At 36.9% G+C, this 18,199-nt stretch overlaps 1 protein-coding gene across 9 annotated transcripts in view; it reads left to right on the plus strand.

The window, feature by feature from the left end:
- ANO3 (anoctamin 3) overlaps positions 1 to 18,199 on the plus strand; it is a 451,605-nt gene that overhangs the window by 407,143 nt on the left and 26,263 nt on the right. For all 9 annotated transcript variants that reach the window (XR_011440741.1, XM_070273456.1, XM_070273457.1 and 6 more), the window contains 5 exons: positions 247 to 387; positions 937 to 1,101; positions 8,536 to 8,572; positions 12,622 to 12,733; positions 13,508 to 13,565. Coding sequence is in view for 8 of the 9 variants with exons in the window: in XM_070273456.1 (XP_070129557.1) it covers positions 247 to 387; positions 937 to 1,101; positions 8,536 to 8,572; positions 12,622 to 12,733; positions 13,508 to 13,565 (513 nt within the window). In the remaining variant the exon portion in view is untranslated. The remainder of the gene's footprint in view (positions 1 to 246; positions 388 to 936; positions 1,102 to 8,535; positions 8,573 to 12,621; positions 12,734 to 13,507; positions 13,566 to 18,199) is intronic.

The following is an 18,199-nucleotide window of genomic DNA, read 5'->3' on the forward strand; positions in this document are numbered from 1 at the left end:
TTATGAAGATCAGTGATCAGTGATGAAGTAAGTTTTTCAAAGCACTTCTATGATGTTTCTTTAAATTACATTAGTGGAAAATTGTACTAATTAAAATATAGTTTAGGGTTTATTTGGAAAATAATTTGCATCTTATTTTTAGAAAGTTGCTTCTTTGCCAAAATTTGATGTAAAAGTAGGCCAAATTGGAGGATTTTTTTTAAGTTTATGACTTTGATGTTTAGGTAACATTAGTTTTTCTCATAGGAAACAGTTCGTCCCCAGTTTGAAGCAAAGTATTACAAGATGGAGAGGGTGAATCCCATCAGTGGAAAACCTGAGCCACATCAGCCTTTCTCAGACAAAGTCACGCGTCTTCTTGTTTCTATGTCAGGAATATTCTTCATGGTAAAGTATAGCCCTCGATATCAGAATGTTGTGGGATTCCAGGTTTAGAAGGAAGTTCTTGGATACCAACTCATTTTGTGACCCTCAAGATGCAAGAAACCATAACCTGATCAATACCTTCATAACACATGCTATTAAATGAAATGATAGTCACAGCAGGGCCCGGAGTAATTACAAAGGAAGTTTCTGCAGATCCTTAAAAAAAAACACTTTTCGGGAGAAACAAAGATCATCTAAAATAAAATGGAAATTATGTGAGTTGCCCTGATGAATTAAATATCCTGTCTTAAAACCAAGCATTCCATTCATTGCATTTGAAAGTGGAAATTTGAGCAAAATTTGCATTTTAAGTTATCACCCCAAAACAATCTTACACTATTTATTTTGACTCTAACTTACTTAGTTCCTTAAAGGAGAAAAAAAATATATGTATTCTTTCTTGGAAAAGTAAATCCTTTAGCTCTGAGGGCAGTGTGTTGGATCTTTGGTTTTGCCTCTGTTTTGTCAATGATGCGAAATCCGTCTTCTCCTCTGGTCCCCACACGGTAGATCTCTCTGGTGATCACGGCAGTGTTCGCAGTCGTGGTTTATCGCCTAGTTGTCATGGAGCGGTTTGCATCGTTCAAGTGGAATTTTATCAAACAACACTGGCAGTTTGCAACATCTGCTGCTGCTGTCTGTATCAATTTTGTCATCATTATGCTACTGAATCTGGTAAGTGTTTATACTTGTCAATAGGTGAAAACTGGGGGTATAGGGGAGAAGTCTGTGTTTTCTTTATACTTGAATGGTATTTAGAGGAAGCCAATATAAGACCCAACCACATTCCTAGCAAAACAACTGAGTTTAGCAGAAAATATTTCATCCATGTGGTTTAGATGATGGATTTCTAAAATTAAAATTTCTATATGTAGGTGTTGATTTATAATCAGAAAAAAATAACTTTTACTTTTAAAATTTTCTACTGTGATATAAAATTTAGAACAAATTAGGAATGGAATGTACTTTATTTTAACTTTATATATGAGTCACCATAAAACCACAGCCACCTCACTAGCAACTTTGGGTCATTTTTTAAAATTTCTCTTTCACCAAGTAAAGAAAAGTTTAATCAGTGGCAGAGCAACATCCCAGCATGCATGCATATGCACGCACACACACACACACATACACACACACACATACACACACACAGAGTTCCTTCTGTTCTCCTTTGTCCCCTCTCCTCTGCCCCTGGGAAAACTGCCCAGGTTTGTATTGCCAGGTCCTCAGCTTGGGGTCCTGATGAAAAGTGGTGGACTTTGGACACGGGCAAGTTGTGCTGCTGGACCTGTGTGATCCTGGCCACTCCATTTAACTTCATTGAACTTTCATTTCTTTATCTTTTAAACGAGGGTAGTAAAAGAGACACATAGGGGTATTGAAAAATGAAATGAGATCTGCTTCTACTCCATAGACGATGTTTGACAGATGTTAGCTTTTTTCCTATTTGCTTCTCTTCAATATTTTAAAATTTTATTTCTTTCTATAACTCTATCTATACTCCTATTCTCGTTCTTGTAAAATATCAACATCTTCTTTATTTTTCCAATTTTTCTCATCTTTAAATAATAGAGTTTGATTATTTATTTCTCTTCAGTCCAAGATGTAGAAATGCTGATTATCTCTTCTCTGGTCTTTCTAAATTCTTCAGACCACATCTGCATTTATTTATATTTTTTTCACTCATTTTTCTTTAAATGTTATCTATTACCCGTTCATAAATTTTTAAATACTCAGAGTTGGCTGTGGAGGGAAAGAGAACCACATATAAGTTTCTGTATTATGTCTTTTTATCAAACATGTGCCTAAAATATAAGAAAATTTGAAATGTTTAATTAGTTCATGCAGAAATCATACCACTATGCTAATTTTCAGCAGTCTTATTTCTCTTTAGTGTTTTTTTATTTTTTTCCTTTTTAAAGTCTATTATTTTTATCTTTTTAGCTTTGAATTATAAAATCAATACATTGTTATTGTCAAAAGTATACTGGAGCCGGCCCTGTGCCATAGTGGTTAAGTTCCCACGCTCGACTTTGGTGGCCCAGGGTTCTGGGTTCGGATGCCGGGCACAGACCTACATACCAGTCATCAAACCATGCTGTGGTGGCATCCTAAATACAAAATAGAAGACTATTGGCACTGATGAGAGCTCAGGGCCAATCTTCCTCACACACACAAAGAAAGTATTAACAGTATGAAAACATTAAATATATTAAGTAAAAGTTATTTTTCTCAACACAAAGTGCCACTCATCTCCCTTCTTACCATAAACTAATTGTACCCATTGGAGGTAATCAGTGTTAATGGTTTCATGTCTATTTATTCTCCGCCATCAATTATTATTGCCTTAGAAAAGAGTACCCTCTGTTCCTGTGTTTGTTTGGCGATTTGTTCCAAAGACCTAGTGATCTTCAAAAATATCTTGAGTGAATTAATGAACTGGCCTAATATTTTTGAAGAGGGAAAATATTTCACAGACAAGTAAAATGAAGAAGCCAAGTGCAGTTAATTAATTTTTGCTTGGGAAGGCAAGCATGACAAGCTCTGGGAACAGAACTTCCAGGTCCAGGGTTCAGACCTCGGTTCCTACCCAGCGGAATAGCTATCTTTTCAGTAAAGCTGAAGACCTCGTCATGGTCAGAACCTGCATTTGAATAAAATAGTAGCTTTTGCCTTCAAATAGTTTCCTTACAAAAGAGTTCTTTCTGTTATCATTGATATGCAAAATTTGAAGTTTCCATTGGTGTACCAGACCAGCTTTATATTATTCCAGTTGCTTCTTAATCGCCCATCCCTTAAACTCCGACTCTCTGCTCACTCCAGTCCCTGTCCTCACTTGCCGTTCCCTGGAGTCACAGCTGGCCTCCGTACATGCAGGCCTCTCTCTCAAGGTTCAGACACAACTTGTTCTCACTAAGTTTATATCTTTGATGAGGCTTAATATATTCTTTCTTCCAAAATACTGCATTGCACAGATAAAGGATAAACTGGCTAGAGTGAATCTCTAATTGTAGAAATAAGACCTCTGTAGGTGGGTGAGGATAGCATTATTATCATCATAGAAACAATCTTTTGAGATCCTCAAACCCCACTAGTTCTACTTAAGTACAAGAACGCACGTTAACCGCCTAGTGCTATAAAACAAGCGTCCACAGTTCCTGGGAGAAGACAGGACTGACTTTTTTCTAAATGCTCATTTCTACTTGTCGGGCATTTTGGCATAGAGATTCAGGGGTTGTTGGAAGTGGAATATACCATAAAACTTCTCTTTTGCCCTTGCAACTAGCTCAGGAGAAGATTTTAAAATGAATTTAGCATAAAGGAAGTGAACTCTGCAGCCACTCAACAAATGTGAAAAGAATGCTGTATCCCTCAGATTCCATCAGAGTAAAACAGTAATGCCCTTGTGAATTTACGCATCTCCTTCCTACTCAGGAGATTAAGGCACTTAGATTATTAAACAGCCCTTCTGACCCACCTGACCACACAGGATTGATTTAAAGGCCTAATCAAATAAGGATAGATCAAAACCATTAATATCAAAATCATGCCTTCAGAAAGATTCACCTTGAAAACCAAATGCTACCTCTTATTTTTGGACCAACACTAAATATACAGGTAATAAAAATGTGCTTTTTGTTTCCTAGTAGCTTGACTTTAGGATCCCTGTGCTACCATTTCCCCCAGATGAGGAACTTGTCCTCAGTCAAAATATTCTGTTAATCTAATATGCTTGTCAGCTATCATTTGCATGAAATTATGAAATGTATGCATGGCAAAATAGTGGAAATCAGTCAAACAGTTTTTTTAACCTGGAATTTTTAATGCTTAATGTATGCAATCAGAAACCTTAAGTCATTCCTCCTGCATTTCTTCAGTCTCCTTCGTATCAGTGACTGTTGTGAATTGTGCTTCTGTAACATCTCTCTTATCCATTCCCTGCTCACCATCCTCACTTCTACATATTCAGTTTGGCTACTTGTCGTTTCTATCTAGGACTATTACAGCAGTCTTCTAACTGTCTTCCTGTCTCTATTTTTCAACTCTTCCCATCTCCCTTGCATACTGCTGTTAGAAGAATCTTTTTTTTTTTTTTTTGAGGATGATTAGCCCTGAGCTAACATCTGTGCCCATCTTCCTCTAATTTATATGTGGGACACCTGGAACAGCATAGCTTGATAAGCGGTGTGTAGGTCCCTGCCTGGGATTTGAACCAGCGAACCCCAGGCCATGGAAGCAAAGTGCATGAACTTCACCACTATGCCACCAGGCTGGCCCTGGAAGAATCTTTTTCAATTGCAAATTTGATCATTTTTATTTTGTACTTGAAGCTGCTTAATGGATTCCCATTGCCTCTGATATAAATTTCAAACTCATTAGATGGCACAAGAGGCCCTCCATTATTTAAAGCCAGTTTTCCTTTCTCTTCATGTCTAAGGTTGTGTCTTGCTCCCTCCTATTGACACTCTGCACTCAAGCCTAAGAACCACCTGTGCTTGCTCCCAGGCATTCTGCTATTTCACGTCCCTGTCTCTTGGTTCACAGTGCTTCCTCTTTTTCTTTTGTCTCCTTGGAGAATATCTCTTCATCTTTGAAAATTCCAGTTAAGGCTCACTTTCTCCATAAAGTTTGATCTCAATCGCATATCTGGAATTGAATAATCTCCTCTTTGTGTTTATTCCTCTTGTAAGGTGCTTGGACACGCCTCTTCTCCATCCTCATCAGATTCTCCTGCTGGAATTAAGCAATCCCTCTTGGGAATACTCTTCTGTTACAGCTTGGGATTTGCCTTTTCTCCCACCATCAGGGCATAAGCTCCTTATGAGCAGAGGCTGCAGCTTCCTCATTTTTGTATCTCCAGGTCTTTGCCTAATCCCTAAAAGACACTTAGAATATATTCTTTGAATAAATTTTAAATATTTCATTCTTCAAATATTGTAGCATCTAGAATATTACTTGTGCTTAAAAGTGTTTTCGTTTTTGGAATCATATCTTCAGTATCTTTCAAGTTTGCAGCACTTGTTATTTTAATTCACACTAATAATCAAAGAATATACATTCTCTATGCTTTCAAAACAGGTGACTCATGGCATCCCTAAATAAATATTCAATTTGGGACAAAAATGTGGGCCAGGACAATAAAATTTGATTACAAGTCCGTTTTACAAATCGTGAAAGTAATTGAAGAGTGTTTTTTGCTCTCATTATGCTTCAAGTCACCTGGAGGACTTTTGGAAAACTACACACCCCGAGTCCCATTCAGAATCTTCTTTGTGGGGCTAGGAAATTTGTGTTCAAAACAAAATATTCAAAAGTACTCTGCAAGTTATTCTGACCCAGTCAGTCCTTCCAATAGTATTAGGAAATCACTGATTTTAAAAGGAATCCAGGGTAATGTTGATAAACAGACAAGATCAGGAACCACATCTTCCAAAGATAAATTGCAAATAATTTAACAGTAATTAAGACTTCAATTTATTATTATTATTATTATTATTATTATTATTTGTGTGTGTGTGTGTGTGTGTGAGGAAGATTAGCCCTGAGCTAACAACTGTTGCCAATCCTCCTCTTTTTGCTTGAGGAAGTTTGTTGCTGAGCTAACATCTATGCCAATCTTCCTCTATTACATGTGGGACACCGCCACAGCATGGCCTGATGAGTGGTTCTGGATTCACGCCCTGCTTCCAAACCTGTGAACCCTGGGCTGCCAAAGTGGAAGCACAAACTTAACCACTGCACCACTGGGCTGGTTCCTCAGTTTATTATTTTTAACCTCCTTTCACCAGGCATAAAGCTAAAAACCACGAAGGCAGAATTTGAAACCAGGAGTTGCTCTTTGCCAATTCCATCCTTTTCCTTCTATATTTTGCTGCCTGTCAAAATGCTATGCTATTTAAAGCTGCCATAAATAGCATGATTACTATCATAAAAGGAAATATTTCCAAAAATATTTTAATGAAAATAAATAATGTGCAATTATTTCAAAAATGCACATTCTTGTCACTTGGCAATCAAACCTTAATTAACTTAAGGTTAGGTTAGAGTGGCATCACAGCTGTCTGGTCTCATGATTAATGTGTAATTTTAAAGAAAAAATAGAAGATCACAGCAGAAGTACTCTTATAGTTTGAAATATCTAGGATTAGGCCAATTAAAGCATTTCAGCATTGTCAATAACAGAATGAACTCCTGCTAGCATCCTCCCTCTCATTTTAAAATTCATGTACCACATATGGAGTACACTACAACCAAAAAAAAAGCCCTAGATACATTGGGCTAACATAAATACTCCATGTTGGTCCTTATTCTTCCACATGATACACTTCCATCTCTAGAGTCCAGGGCATACATTCCAATGTTTCTGTCATGGGCCTGATCAGTGGAGAACTCAAAACGTACCTATCTTTCCCTAACACCTGGTTACCACTGGTTACCAATTCTAATGTAAATAGATTATTATGAATAGGGTAGACTAAAGGGTTGGACCACACATCTTTTCTGTAAAATGGAGATCATAAGACCTGTTTGATAAAATTGTTGTAAAAACTAACTGCAATAATCATATATGTAAAGCACTACTGGGCACCAGCCAGATGCTCTAAGTGGCAGTTACTTCAATAAAACTTGCCTTTGCTCTCGTGAGGGCACTCAGCTCAGTGCTCCAGGCACAGGACTGCTTGAGTACTGTTTGTTGGTTGATAAGTCCATCTTATTGTACTCCTTGGAGACCCTTCCATGATTGTCTTGCTTGATAAATGGGGCGTGGAAAAGAACATGTTACTGTCGGGACAACTTTGGTGCTCATATATTCAAGTTAATCTTGTCCGAAAATTTTAAAATGATAACTTGTGTGAATAGCTTTAAAAAAATCCATTAGAGGTAGAATAAGCCTATTTCACTCCATATAATCTTTGTCTCCAGATAACACTTTAGATTGTAGGGAGGGGCAGGTTTGAATCATGGCTGAGATGAATAATCACAATAGTTCTATTGAAAGAAGGCAAGGAAGGGAAACAACTTTTAAATTTTGCATGCCAATGGGCATAATTATTGGAATTTATAAGTTACAGGATAATTTGTTGAATTATGGAGTTACGTAGGCATATTTACGTGCACACACATATATGCCCACATACACATATCAGCCTTCTGTCTATAGCAAATATGCATTCCCAACTATATTTACTTGGAATATTGTGAAATATGTTTTCTTTCCTTGAATCCATATGAATGATGGGCAGAGTATGTTGGGTCAGGGAGAAGGTGGCAGAATATGAAAAATGCTACAAAAATCTATTGGCATGTGACTGACTTACAGCTTCAACAGATTTGATTTATCAATCTTGTTTTAAATAACTACCGAACACATTTTGTTCTTTGGGAATTCAAATTTGCACACTATTTCTGTCATAGTTTGGAAAATTTGTAATCAACAGTAAAGAATTCAAACTTTCACTTAGCCTTCCAGTGTAGTAAAATGCACATACATGGGACTGGCCCAGTGGCATAGTGGTTAAGTTGGCACACTCCACTTCATTGACCCAGGGTTCACGGGGTCAGATCCTGGGTGTGGACGTCTCATCAAGACACACTGTGGCGGTGTCCCACATATAAAATGGAGGAAGATTGACACAGATGTGAGTTCAGTGACAATCGTCCTAAAGCAAAAAAAGGAAGATTGGCAGTAGATATTAGCTTAGAGCCAATCTTCCTCACCAACAAAAAAGAAAATGTGCGCGCAATTTGATGACCAAATCCCAGGTCACCCATTAACTAGTTGAGCAACTTTTGTGTTTTTTTAAGTCTCATTTCCTTGATTTATAAAATGGAAATAAAGATAGCTACCAGAAAAGACTTCTTACTATAGAAATCAAGTATGTCTCTATAATATATACACATACATACAGCATATTTGTATTACATGCATTTTGCATGTGTGTGTTTATGTAAAGCACTGCCTACTAAGTTTTGAAATATACCTCTACTTAATTTAAAATATAGCCATTTTGTTCAATATACTTTAGATGTTTCTTTGAATAATCTGAATAACAACCTTTTCTGAAAGAAAAGAATACGTTCACTATTTGTTCTCTCTTGTTACAGGCTTATGAAAAAATTGCTTACTTTCTCACTAATTTAGGTAAGTCCATTTTTCTTACTTTACTCCTTAGTAAGAAAATAATATATGGGCATATCAGTCTGTAGCCGCTTTATGGACTTTAGCATTTTTAATATCAACTTCGGTTATATAATTGTCAATAAAAATGAAAGAGGTGGCATAGGAAGTTGGACTATACTGCATAACTAGAGAGAGGCGATGCAAGTGCTTACAAAATCTCCTTGCTAGAAATTAGCAAGCCTAGTCCTCCCCGTTTGGGAGTGTTTCTTTTCCCCTACCTTTTCACTTCTTTGGGTTCCCCCCCAAATATTTATTTTTATCAAAATATTATACCACATGTATACAACTTAAAAGGCAAAATAGTATTAAGAGATTTATAATGAAGACCAGCCTTTGCCGTGTTACCCATTCTTATTTTCTATATCCCAAAGGAACTACTTTTTAACAATTTTATCAATTTCTTCTATTTCCTACCCTATTTCTAAATAACGTGCTTCCACTGCCATTCCTGGGTTTTCAGCTTCAGGAAGCTATTGCCCTCCCACTGTGACAGACGGAACTCAGGTCTGGCTGTTCCCTGCAGTGCCCTGTCCCGCACACCTCCCCACCCACCACCTGTTGACACAAACCCGTATTTCCCCTCCCTCCAAAGTAGTTGTATCAGCATTTTAGCCAAATTAATAATTAGTGTTCACATCATTGTGTCTGTGTAACTATTTTCATATCTAAGGCATGGTGTGTACTACGACTGTTTCCTAGTACAACTTTTATTTTTTGACGACGCTAATAATAGCAATTTTTGCTTAATTTTCTACATACTTTCTTTAATGTATCCCAACTCTAAATTCTTTCTAAATACCTTCAAAAACATCAAGTATCCTGCTGATTCTATTTTCTCCTTAGTATCACCCTCCCTGATCCACCGTCTCCTCCACTCTCCGTGGTCGCCCTCCAGCTTGTGCCCAGTGGCATCCACACTTCTGTCACCTGCACCGCAGGAACTCCTTTCACCTTTTTTTTCCTCAGCTGAACACTATTTTTCCTTCTTTTGCTACCTGGAAATTAAATTTCTTGAGACTTTCTATGTCAGAAGATGTCTTTTTTCTCTCCTCATACTTGATTTGGGTCCCCAGTTTGGGGAACACATTTTTATTACAGAGCTGTTTGAGCAGTGATCTTTTACTGTTTGAGAACTCACCCGATCTCAGGCACTGTGCTAAACACTCACTTCTCATTCGTTATTGTGTTTTATTGTCACCACAATTCTGTGACAGTAGGATCCGCATTTTATGGATAAGGAAACCAAGATAAGTTAAATAAATAGAATTTAAACTCAAATGTGACAGATTCCACTTAACTATTGTGGAGTAACTATATGCCTTCACTATGACATATCACTTCCCCTGTGATGTATTTACAAGTACAAGTAGTAACAGAAGGGATCCTGTGTAGAGGAAGAGCTAATCCACCCCCTGCAGCCGAGTGGTCATATCCCCCGGGGATTATGTGACTGTGAGCTGGTCTTCTCTCTCGAGTCTTTCTCCTCCTCCTTTTTTTTTGAGGCTCAGTTTCCTCATTGATAAAATGAGAATGATAATAATTCCTATTTCACCATTGTTGTGGGTCGGCTGCCTGACACATGGCAAGTGCTCAATAAATGGGAATGGTCTGTTTCATCGTTCTTTAAAGCCTCTGAGCTCCAGTGTCTTCAGCTGGTCGTGAAGCACTTGAACTAGATTGTCTCAAAGCTCTCTTCTAGCTCTGATTCCTTCTATTCATTTGCTTTTAAAGTACTTTATACCCAGGATGGAAGCAAATCTAAGGAAGTGATTTGGGGAACCATAATTAATAGTAAGAAACTGAACACCTATTGTGCTAATACCAAATACCAAAGGAATACCAAAGTTTGCACTTGATATTTAATTCTTCCATCTATAACTCATGGCATAGTGCCTGGGGATTCATAATTATTAAGTAATGATGAATGGACTATATTAATTAAATTAATAAAAATATTGATATTGTTTAAAATAATATAATATCATTGTGTGTGCATATATAAATAGATATATAATATAAATGTGGCATTATATTCTATATCATTTTGGCTGTGTAAATTTATGCTTCAAATTAGAAATTAGGCTTTACTTCTGAGAAGAGGTCACACTGTTTTATTTAAAGGACTTTTTTAATGTTATGTTTCTCGATTTATTTTTCAGACAAATATTTTATTTTCAAAAACCACAAAAAAATTCAAAGTTTCAATTCTGTCACATTTGCTTTTTTATATGAGAAGAAATATATAATATTTGATCTACGGTGGGTTTTTTTTTTCAGTTTGGTTTTATGGTTGTTGAAGATTAGATCAGAATGGTTGTTAGTTGTTACAAATAATGTGTTATCTATAGAGATGAACTGTGGTTTATCTATAATATGAATTATGTATAAAAATGAACTAGATTTCAAGAAACAAGCCAACAGATGAAAAGAGTTTTGATTTTGTCAAACAGAGGTCAATTCAGGAATAAGAGCATTTATATCAAGAAAGTAGCAATGATAAAATCCGATGTCACCATAATAATATTAGGAAAAGTAAAACTTAATGTATATTTGAGGAGGAAAGAGGGATACTTCATACTGGCAAATAATCTACCAGGTCAATGTAATAGTTACAATTTCTATAAATCTTTTCAGAAACTTTCAAAAAATAGGAAGCAAAAAAATGATAGAAATACAAAAATAAATCAACAAATCCACACTCAAAATATAAACTAGGATATAGCGTATTTAAATATCATAAGTAACAAGCTTCTTTTAAAATATATGTAACTGATATACTCAACAGAAAAATAAGTATTATTTTCAAACACTTGATGCATAGACAAAAGTTATTCATGTAATTTGGCCACAAATGAAATTGCAGATTTTTGCCCCAAAGCAGAAATCACACAGGACACATTTGTGGATCATGATGTAATAAAATTAGAAATGGAGAACTGAAAACAATCTACACACCAGGGAATTTTTAAAAATCCACATTCTCATTTGTAAATAAGGTTTGTGCTAAATTGACAAACTATTTAGAAGGAAACAACAGTGAAAACACGTCCTATCAGAACCTGTGGAGAAATGTCAGCTCTCCTGAGGGCTCTCACTGGTGCCCACCAACCATCGCTCTTGTGACTCCTATTTCTGGCTTCTACCTGCTTTGAGCTTGGACTTCCCCAGGACCTGTTCCCTCTATGTTTTCATGCGTGCGTTTTGGCCTACCTTTTCCTTAAGTTAGATCCCATTTTCTACCTCTCTTGAATTCTTCAATTATCTTAGAATATACATTAGAGGTGCATGTATATTTTCTATGATTTATTTGAACTTTGGGTGGGAGCAGAGGCTGCAGTACATGCTGCCATCTTCATCCAATCTCTCTCATCATTTTAGTTTGTTTGATTTTGGTTGTTTTGTTTTAAGAGTCATAGAACCATAAGATGTGAGAGTTGACTGGGTTCTTGAAATCACTTTGTCTAAATTCCTCATTTCATAGATGATGAAAGTGATTGCAAAAAATGTAAAGAGACTTACCTGAGATTACCAACAAATTAGGTATATGATTGAGATTAACAACTCAGCTTTTCTGACTGATGTAGCCCTCTTTTCTCTTTACCGTTCCACTTCAGTCTGCACATAAAATATTCATTCTTCAAAGAACTCCGTCACCAGTTTACGTTCTATATTGAGCATAGCCAGTTTGAGTGAAGGACTGTTCCAATATTTATGGTTCCCTCCAAACGACAATAGCAGAGAGAATCCTGAAAATCTTTATATATTAATAACTGGCATCATATTTTTGTGGCTGTGGGAAAAGTCTAAAGATGATCTCATGGATGCTTTCATCAGCTCTGTGCAGGATGTTGTCATTCGCGTTTTACAGACACAGACACTAGAACTCAGACAGTGCCTCATGAAACTAGTAAGTGACTGAGCGAGGACGTGAACCTGGGGCTTCTGATTCTGTATCCATATTTCTTGTCATTCACCTCATCTGTGTAAATACGCCCTGTGTGTCTTTTTAGAATATCCTCGAACGGAATCTGAATGGGAAAATAGCTTTGCTCTGAAGATGTTCCTCTTCCAGTTTGTCAATTTAAACAGTTCTATCTTCTATATCGCTTTCTTTTTGGGGAGGTAAGTCAAATTGATGCACCTTATCTTTGCACAGTGAAAAACACTGTCAACAGTTCCATTGCCAGTTTGTTAAAAGAGGTGGCAAATTCTTGTCCCCTGCCTTGGCAAACTGTGCTAATTAGCATTCACATGCCTTTTCAATCAAAAGACTTTTCCGTACCGTGCTTTGAGCCACCACTACCAAGTAAAGTTGACATAAAAAATAAAACCATATTTGGGTTTGATTGTGACTATCCAGTCACCAGTAATGGTTTTGTTAGATAAAAAAATAACTTTTGTGCAACCCTACGTTACAGTTACTTGGTGTGGAAATTTTTACTTATCATGTTAATGTTTTTTTTTCCTATCTTTGCTACAAAATATGAAAAAGAGGCATATTAAACTACTGGTTCTGATTTGCCATATGTTTAACAGTCCAGCCATTGCCATGGAAACATACTGAAGCTAGAAACATTTTAAACTAAATAATTCAGCACATTATACTAATATTCATTAACTAGGTCAACAAGACGTTAAAACTCTACAGATGAAAGTGGGAAATTTCATTCGGTTGGTTTGTCTGTACTTTCCCAACTCATTGGTACTGAATCACGCGTCACTTTTTCCTTGTGAAGTCAGGTACTTTGATGTATAAGGATGGCCTAAGTCGATCATTTGGGACAAGTTGCACCAGTGAACATTTATGTCTACCCACACACGTACTTGTTGTGATGCTTTAGTAGATGTTTCAGTCAACCCCACATAAATGCTAATGAATTAAATGGCTTTTTACAGATTCGTAGGCCACCCAGGACATTACAATAAACTTTTTAACCGTTGGAGACTGGAGGAAGTAAGTAACCTTGTAAGGGTGGGTGTGGGGATGTGCATGGATACTGGCCAATGGCTGTGGGAGGGAGAGGGTGAGAAAGACAGAGAGAGAAAGTGAACAGGGAATTTCAGGCATGCTGAAGACACATGTTTGGTAGAGGAGAGTTCCTATGGGTTCAGAAATGAAGGAACTACATCTTTCTAAAAAAGGAGGTGAACTTAAAGGTTAAACCTCAAGGTCCTGGCCTCAGATCTCTTTAATTCTCTATCAAATTCATTTCTTCCATTCAGAAATTTAGGGCCAGGAATTTTCCTCTTTTGGGGAATTATTATTATCTAGTTCATGAGTTTTCAAATTTTACAATATGTTTTCTTTTAAGCAGGGAAACTTTAGTCCAAAAGAAATATTACTATAAATATGTAGATATATCTTCCAAATCTCCTATGTCTTCATTGATCTATAAGACATACATCACAGAAACAAAATGTCTAGTAGTAGAAACATCACAGGGTAAGCATTTGCATAGCTTCTGCATAGCTTCAGTGAGACTGACAAATTGTCCTTCAAAATACTAGCCCCTACCTATAGTGTATGAGCTTGCTTCCTCAGACTTTTGCCAAGAGAAGCATTTTAATTTTTGTGAATAGAATAGTCAAAAGGATATCTTCTTTTTTTAAAAAATTATTTTATTGAGGTCATATTAGCTTACAGCATTGTGTAAATTTCAGGTGTACGTTATTATATATCAGTTTCTGTATAGACTCCACGTGTTCACCACCAATAGTCTGGTTTTCGTCTGTCACCATACATATTTTCCCCTTTACCCCTTTCGCCCTCCCCCCACCCTCTTCCTATCCGGTAACCACCAATCTATTCTCCTTATCTATATGTTTGTTTGTTTGTTTATATTCTGCATATGCACGAAATCATATGGCATTTGTCTTTTTCTGACATTTCACTTAGCATAGTGCTGTCAGGGTCCATCAATGTTGTCACAAATGGCACAGTTTTGTCTTTTTGTAGCTGAGAAGTATTCCATTGTATATGTATACCACATCTTCTTTATCCATTCATCGTTGATGGGCACAGATCAAAATGTTGCTTCCACATTTTGGCTATTGTAAATAATGCTTCGGTGAACATAGGGGTACATATATCTTTTTGAATTATTGATTTCATGTTCTTTGGACAAATAACCAGTAGTGGAATAGCTGGATCATATGGCATTTCTATTTTTAATTTTTTGAGAAACTTCCATACTGTTTTCCATAGTGGCTGCACCAGTTTACATTCCCACCAGCAGTGTATGAGGGTTGCCTTTTCTCCACACCCTCTCCAACACTTGTTATTTCTTAGAAAGGATATCTTCTTTTGATTTAAATTCCTTTAATTTTGAGTCAGATGGAGAATATTTTTCATATGTTTGTTGGACATTTTGTATTTCTGTGCATCTATGTGTGTACTATTCCTGTTCATTTTCATTAGACTGGTTTTTTCTGCCCTAAATTTATAAATAAAATGAGGCTCTAATCTTTCCAACTTGCTACAGATATGTTTCCCATTTTCCTTTTCTTATTTTCTTTTATTTATTTATTTATTTGTTTGTTTATTTATTTTGAGGAAGATTAGCCCTGAGCTAACATCTGCTGCCAATCCTCCTCTTTTTGCTGAGGAAGACTGGCCCTGAGCTAACATCCGTGCCCATCTTCCTCTACTTTATATGTGGGACGCTTACCACAGCATGGCCTGCCACGCAGTGTCATGTCTGCACCCGGGATCTGAACCAGTGAACCCTGGGCCACCAAAGCGGAACATGTGAACTTAACCGCTGCGCCACCGGGCTGGCCCCCCATTTTCTTGAATATCTTTTAACTTTGATGCATTTCTTATAAAACTGTATAGCCTTTTCTAATCAAAATTTCACTGATGTTAATGGCTTTGGGGATTTGTATCATGCCAAAAATGTGTTCTCCATTCTGGAAATAAGAAAAATCTCACACTTCTGTTTTTCACTAATGTTATTCTTTTAAATATTGATATCTTTGGCCCATTGGGAGTTTTTTGTTGTTGTTTTAAAGAGTAATCAAGATTTTTGCCTCAATTGGCAGCCACACATTTAATAAATAATATCTTTTTTCACTCAGCAAAATGAGATTCGAAGATTTATCCCATTTTATATCTTGAAATCATGTCTGTTTCTGGACGCTGTTCAGTCTCGTTGGTTAGATTGTTTATTTCTTCTCCAGTTCAAAATTGTTTTAATTATTCTAATGTAAAATCCAGTTTAATAGAAGGTAGCATTCGTAGGAGACCTTAATTTAGAGAGAGGCTAGGGAAAGATTTCCCGAGAAAACTGAGGATAGAAGTATTCCTACTCTCTGTCTAAAAAGTCCCCAAAACTCAGGGGGAGCCCTCATTGATGTTGTCTCCCCAGAGTCTTCTAGAAATTGCTTGGGATGCATGGACAAAGCCTCAAGCTTTATAAGAACTTATGCTTTATATTGCAGAAAACTGGGCTCAACTGCTAACCTTGCTGCTTATTAATTCTTTGTCCCCAATTTAACCTCTCTGAAAAGCCGTCTCCTCATCTGTAAACTGGCAATAGAAATACTGGGTTACAAAGATGTTGATAGATGAGGGAAAATCTGCATCACATAATTAGCACACCCCCTGGGCTGGGTAGGCACTCTATAAATTGTAGCTGATATTATCTATGCTCTGTCTCGAAGCTACCTGAGTATTATTCTATTGGCCAGAGACAGACTAAGGCCTTTCATAATCCCAGGCCTCTGAGAAGTCCCCAAATCAAACATGCAGTTTTCTTTCATAGCCCAAAAGTGTGACTATGTTTGCTAAAAGGCCTTTCATCTACCCAATTTGAGACCCAAGCCTTCCTTTTTTTCCAGGAGTGTTCAACTGGAGTGAGCAAGTGTAGGGTGGGGCACAGAGTGGTTACAGGCAGGTAGATGTGCATACTAATGCCATTTTAGGAACTGCTGCCACCAATAATTTTGTTTAATTGGATGTGCTTACTCTTAGTTGTGAAATTATTGGAAGTCATGATTCCCCTTTGAAAGTCACAGGGAAAGAATTATAATACTGGTGTCAGGAAAAATGTTTTATAACCATCCTAGACATTTTCCACAATATATATGACATAGGTAGTGGCCATATGTTCCAAAAAAGTATTACTTATGTTGAAAAAAAGTCATTGAAATGAAAAATGTGGGTTTGTGATAGATGCTAGAAACCCTAGAAGTGTAGATATAAAAAGGGTACATAATGGAAGATAAGAACTGACACTCTGAATTCAGATTACAACAAGCATTTATTGACACAGGCTCTCTTCCAGGCTCTGCTGGGTAATATGGGGTGTACAAATGAGGAAGTCTCTTTCCTTTCATTGATTGGTGTTAGTAGTCTTGAAGAAAAGGACATAACCGTGACGTGTAACAAATATCTGTCTTTGGAGTCTGACAGTCTACACCCTAACCTGCCCAACTCAAACGCTTGATCTCAGTATCCCTAAGTCTCAGCTTTCTCTTTTGTCAATTGTGGTAAGAATAGCTATCTCAGTAGTGTTGGTGATAGGTGGATTAAATTGGATCATGCATGTAAAACCCTTGGTACAAATAATGGTAACCATTATAAAGAAAGGAAAAATTGCCACAATTTTATTTAGAATATTTGTGACTGACGATCCTGGACTTTCCTCATACTGTGCTATATAATATCTCACATAAATATTTTATGTAAATCTTATATACAAAGAATAATATCTAATATTTAATGAGTACTTACTATATGTCAACACATTCCATCAATCGTTTCTAAGTGTTCTTTGTGCATTTAATCCTCACAAAAATTCTATTCTTTTTTTTTTGCTGAGGAAGATTCACCCTGAGCTAGCATCTGTTGCCAATCATCCTCTTTTTGCTTGAGGAAGTTTTGCTCTGAGCTAACATCTGTGCCAGTCTTCCTCTATTTTGTATGTGGCTCGCCACCACAGCATGGCTGCCAATGAGTGATGTAGGTCCGTGTCCAGGAAACGAACCCGGGCCACTGAAGGGGAGTGCACCAAACTTAACCACTAGCCCCACAAAACTGTAGTTTACACTCATTTTACAGATGAGGAAACAGAAGCTTGGAGAAGTTATATAATTTGCCTACAATTATAGAAACATGTTTATAAATTGATTAAGTCATCAATTTGATGTCAATTTGATTCAGGCAGTTAGCTTCAGAGTCTATGCTATGAACACAGTGCTTTCCAGCCACCTTTGTGTAACACATGGGTGCAATCCAGAACATAATGGAAATTGATTTTGTTAAGAGATCCCTGAATGATTGCTGGCTCACATGTAAATTGGGTTTAGAGTAAACACACAAAAGTGGATGAAGTGAAAGGAACATGCGTATTGGAGTCTGATAATCCTATCTGCCCCTTAGCTTCATCTTTTACAAAATGGAGATACCAACACACATCTCACTAGGTTCTCATGAGGAACAAATGAGAACAATATGTGAAGGCACCCAGACTTGAGTTGTCCGAGGTTATATGATTTTGAGTGTGTAACTGGAATGACAGCCTGGGTCTCCTCCACGCTCATCCATGCCCCATCACTCATTCTAAGTATGGACTCTGTTTGCCAAAT

This window comes from Equus caballus, chromosome 7, assembly GCF_041296265.1.
Source record: "Equus caballus isolate H_3958 breed thoroughbred chromosome 7, TB-T2T, whole genome shotgun sequence".
NCBI classification, from domain to species: domain Eukaryota; kingdom Metazoa; phylum Chordata; class Mammalia; order Perissodactyla; family Equidae; genus Equus; species Equus caballus.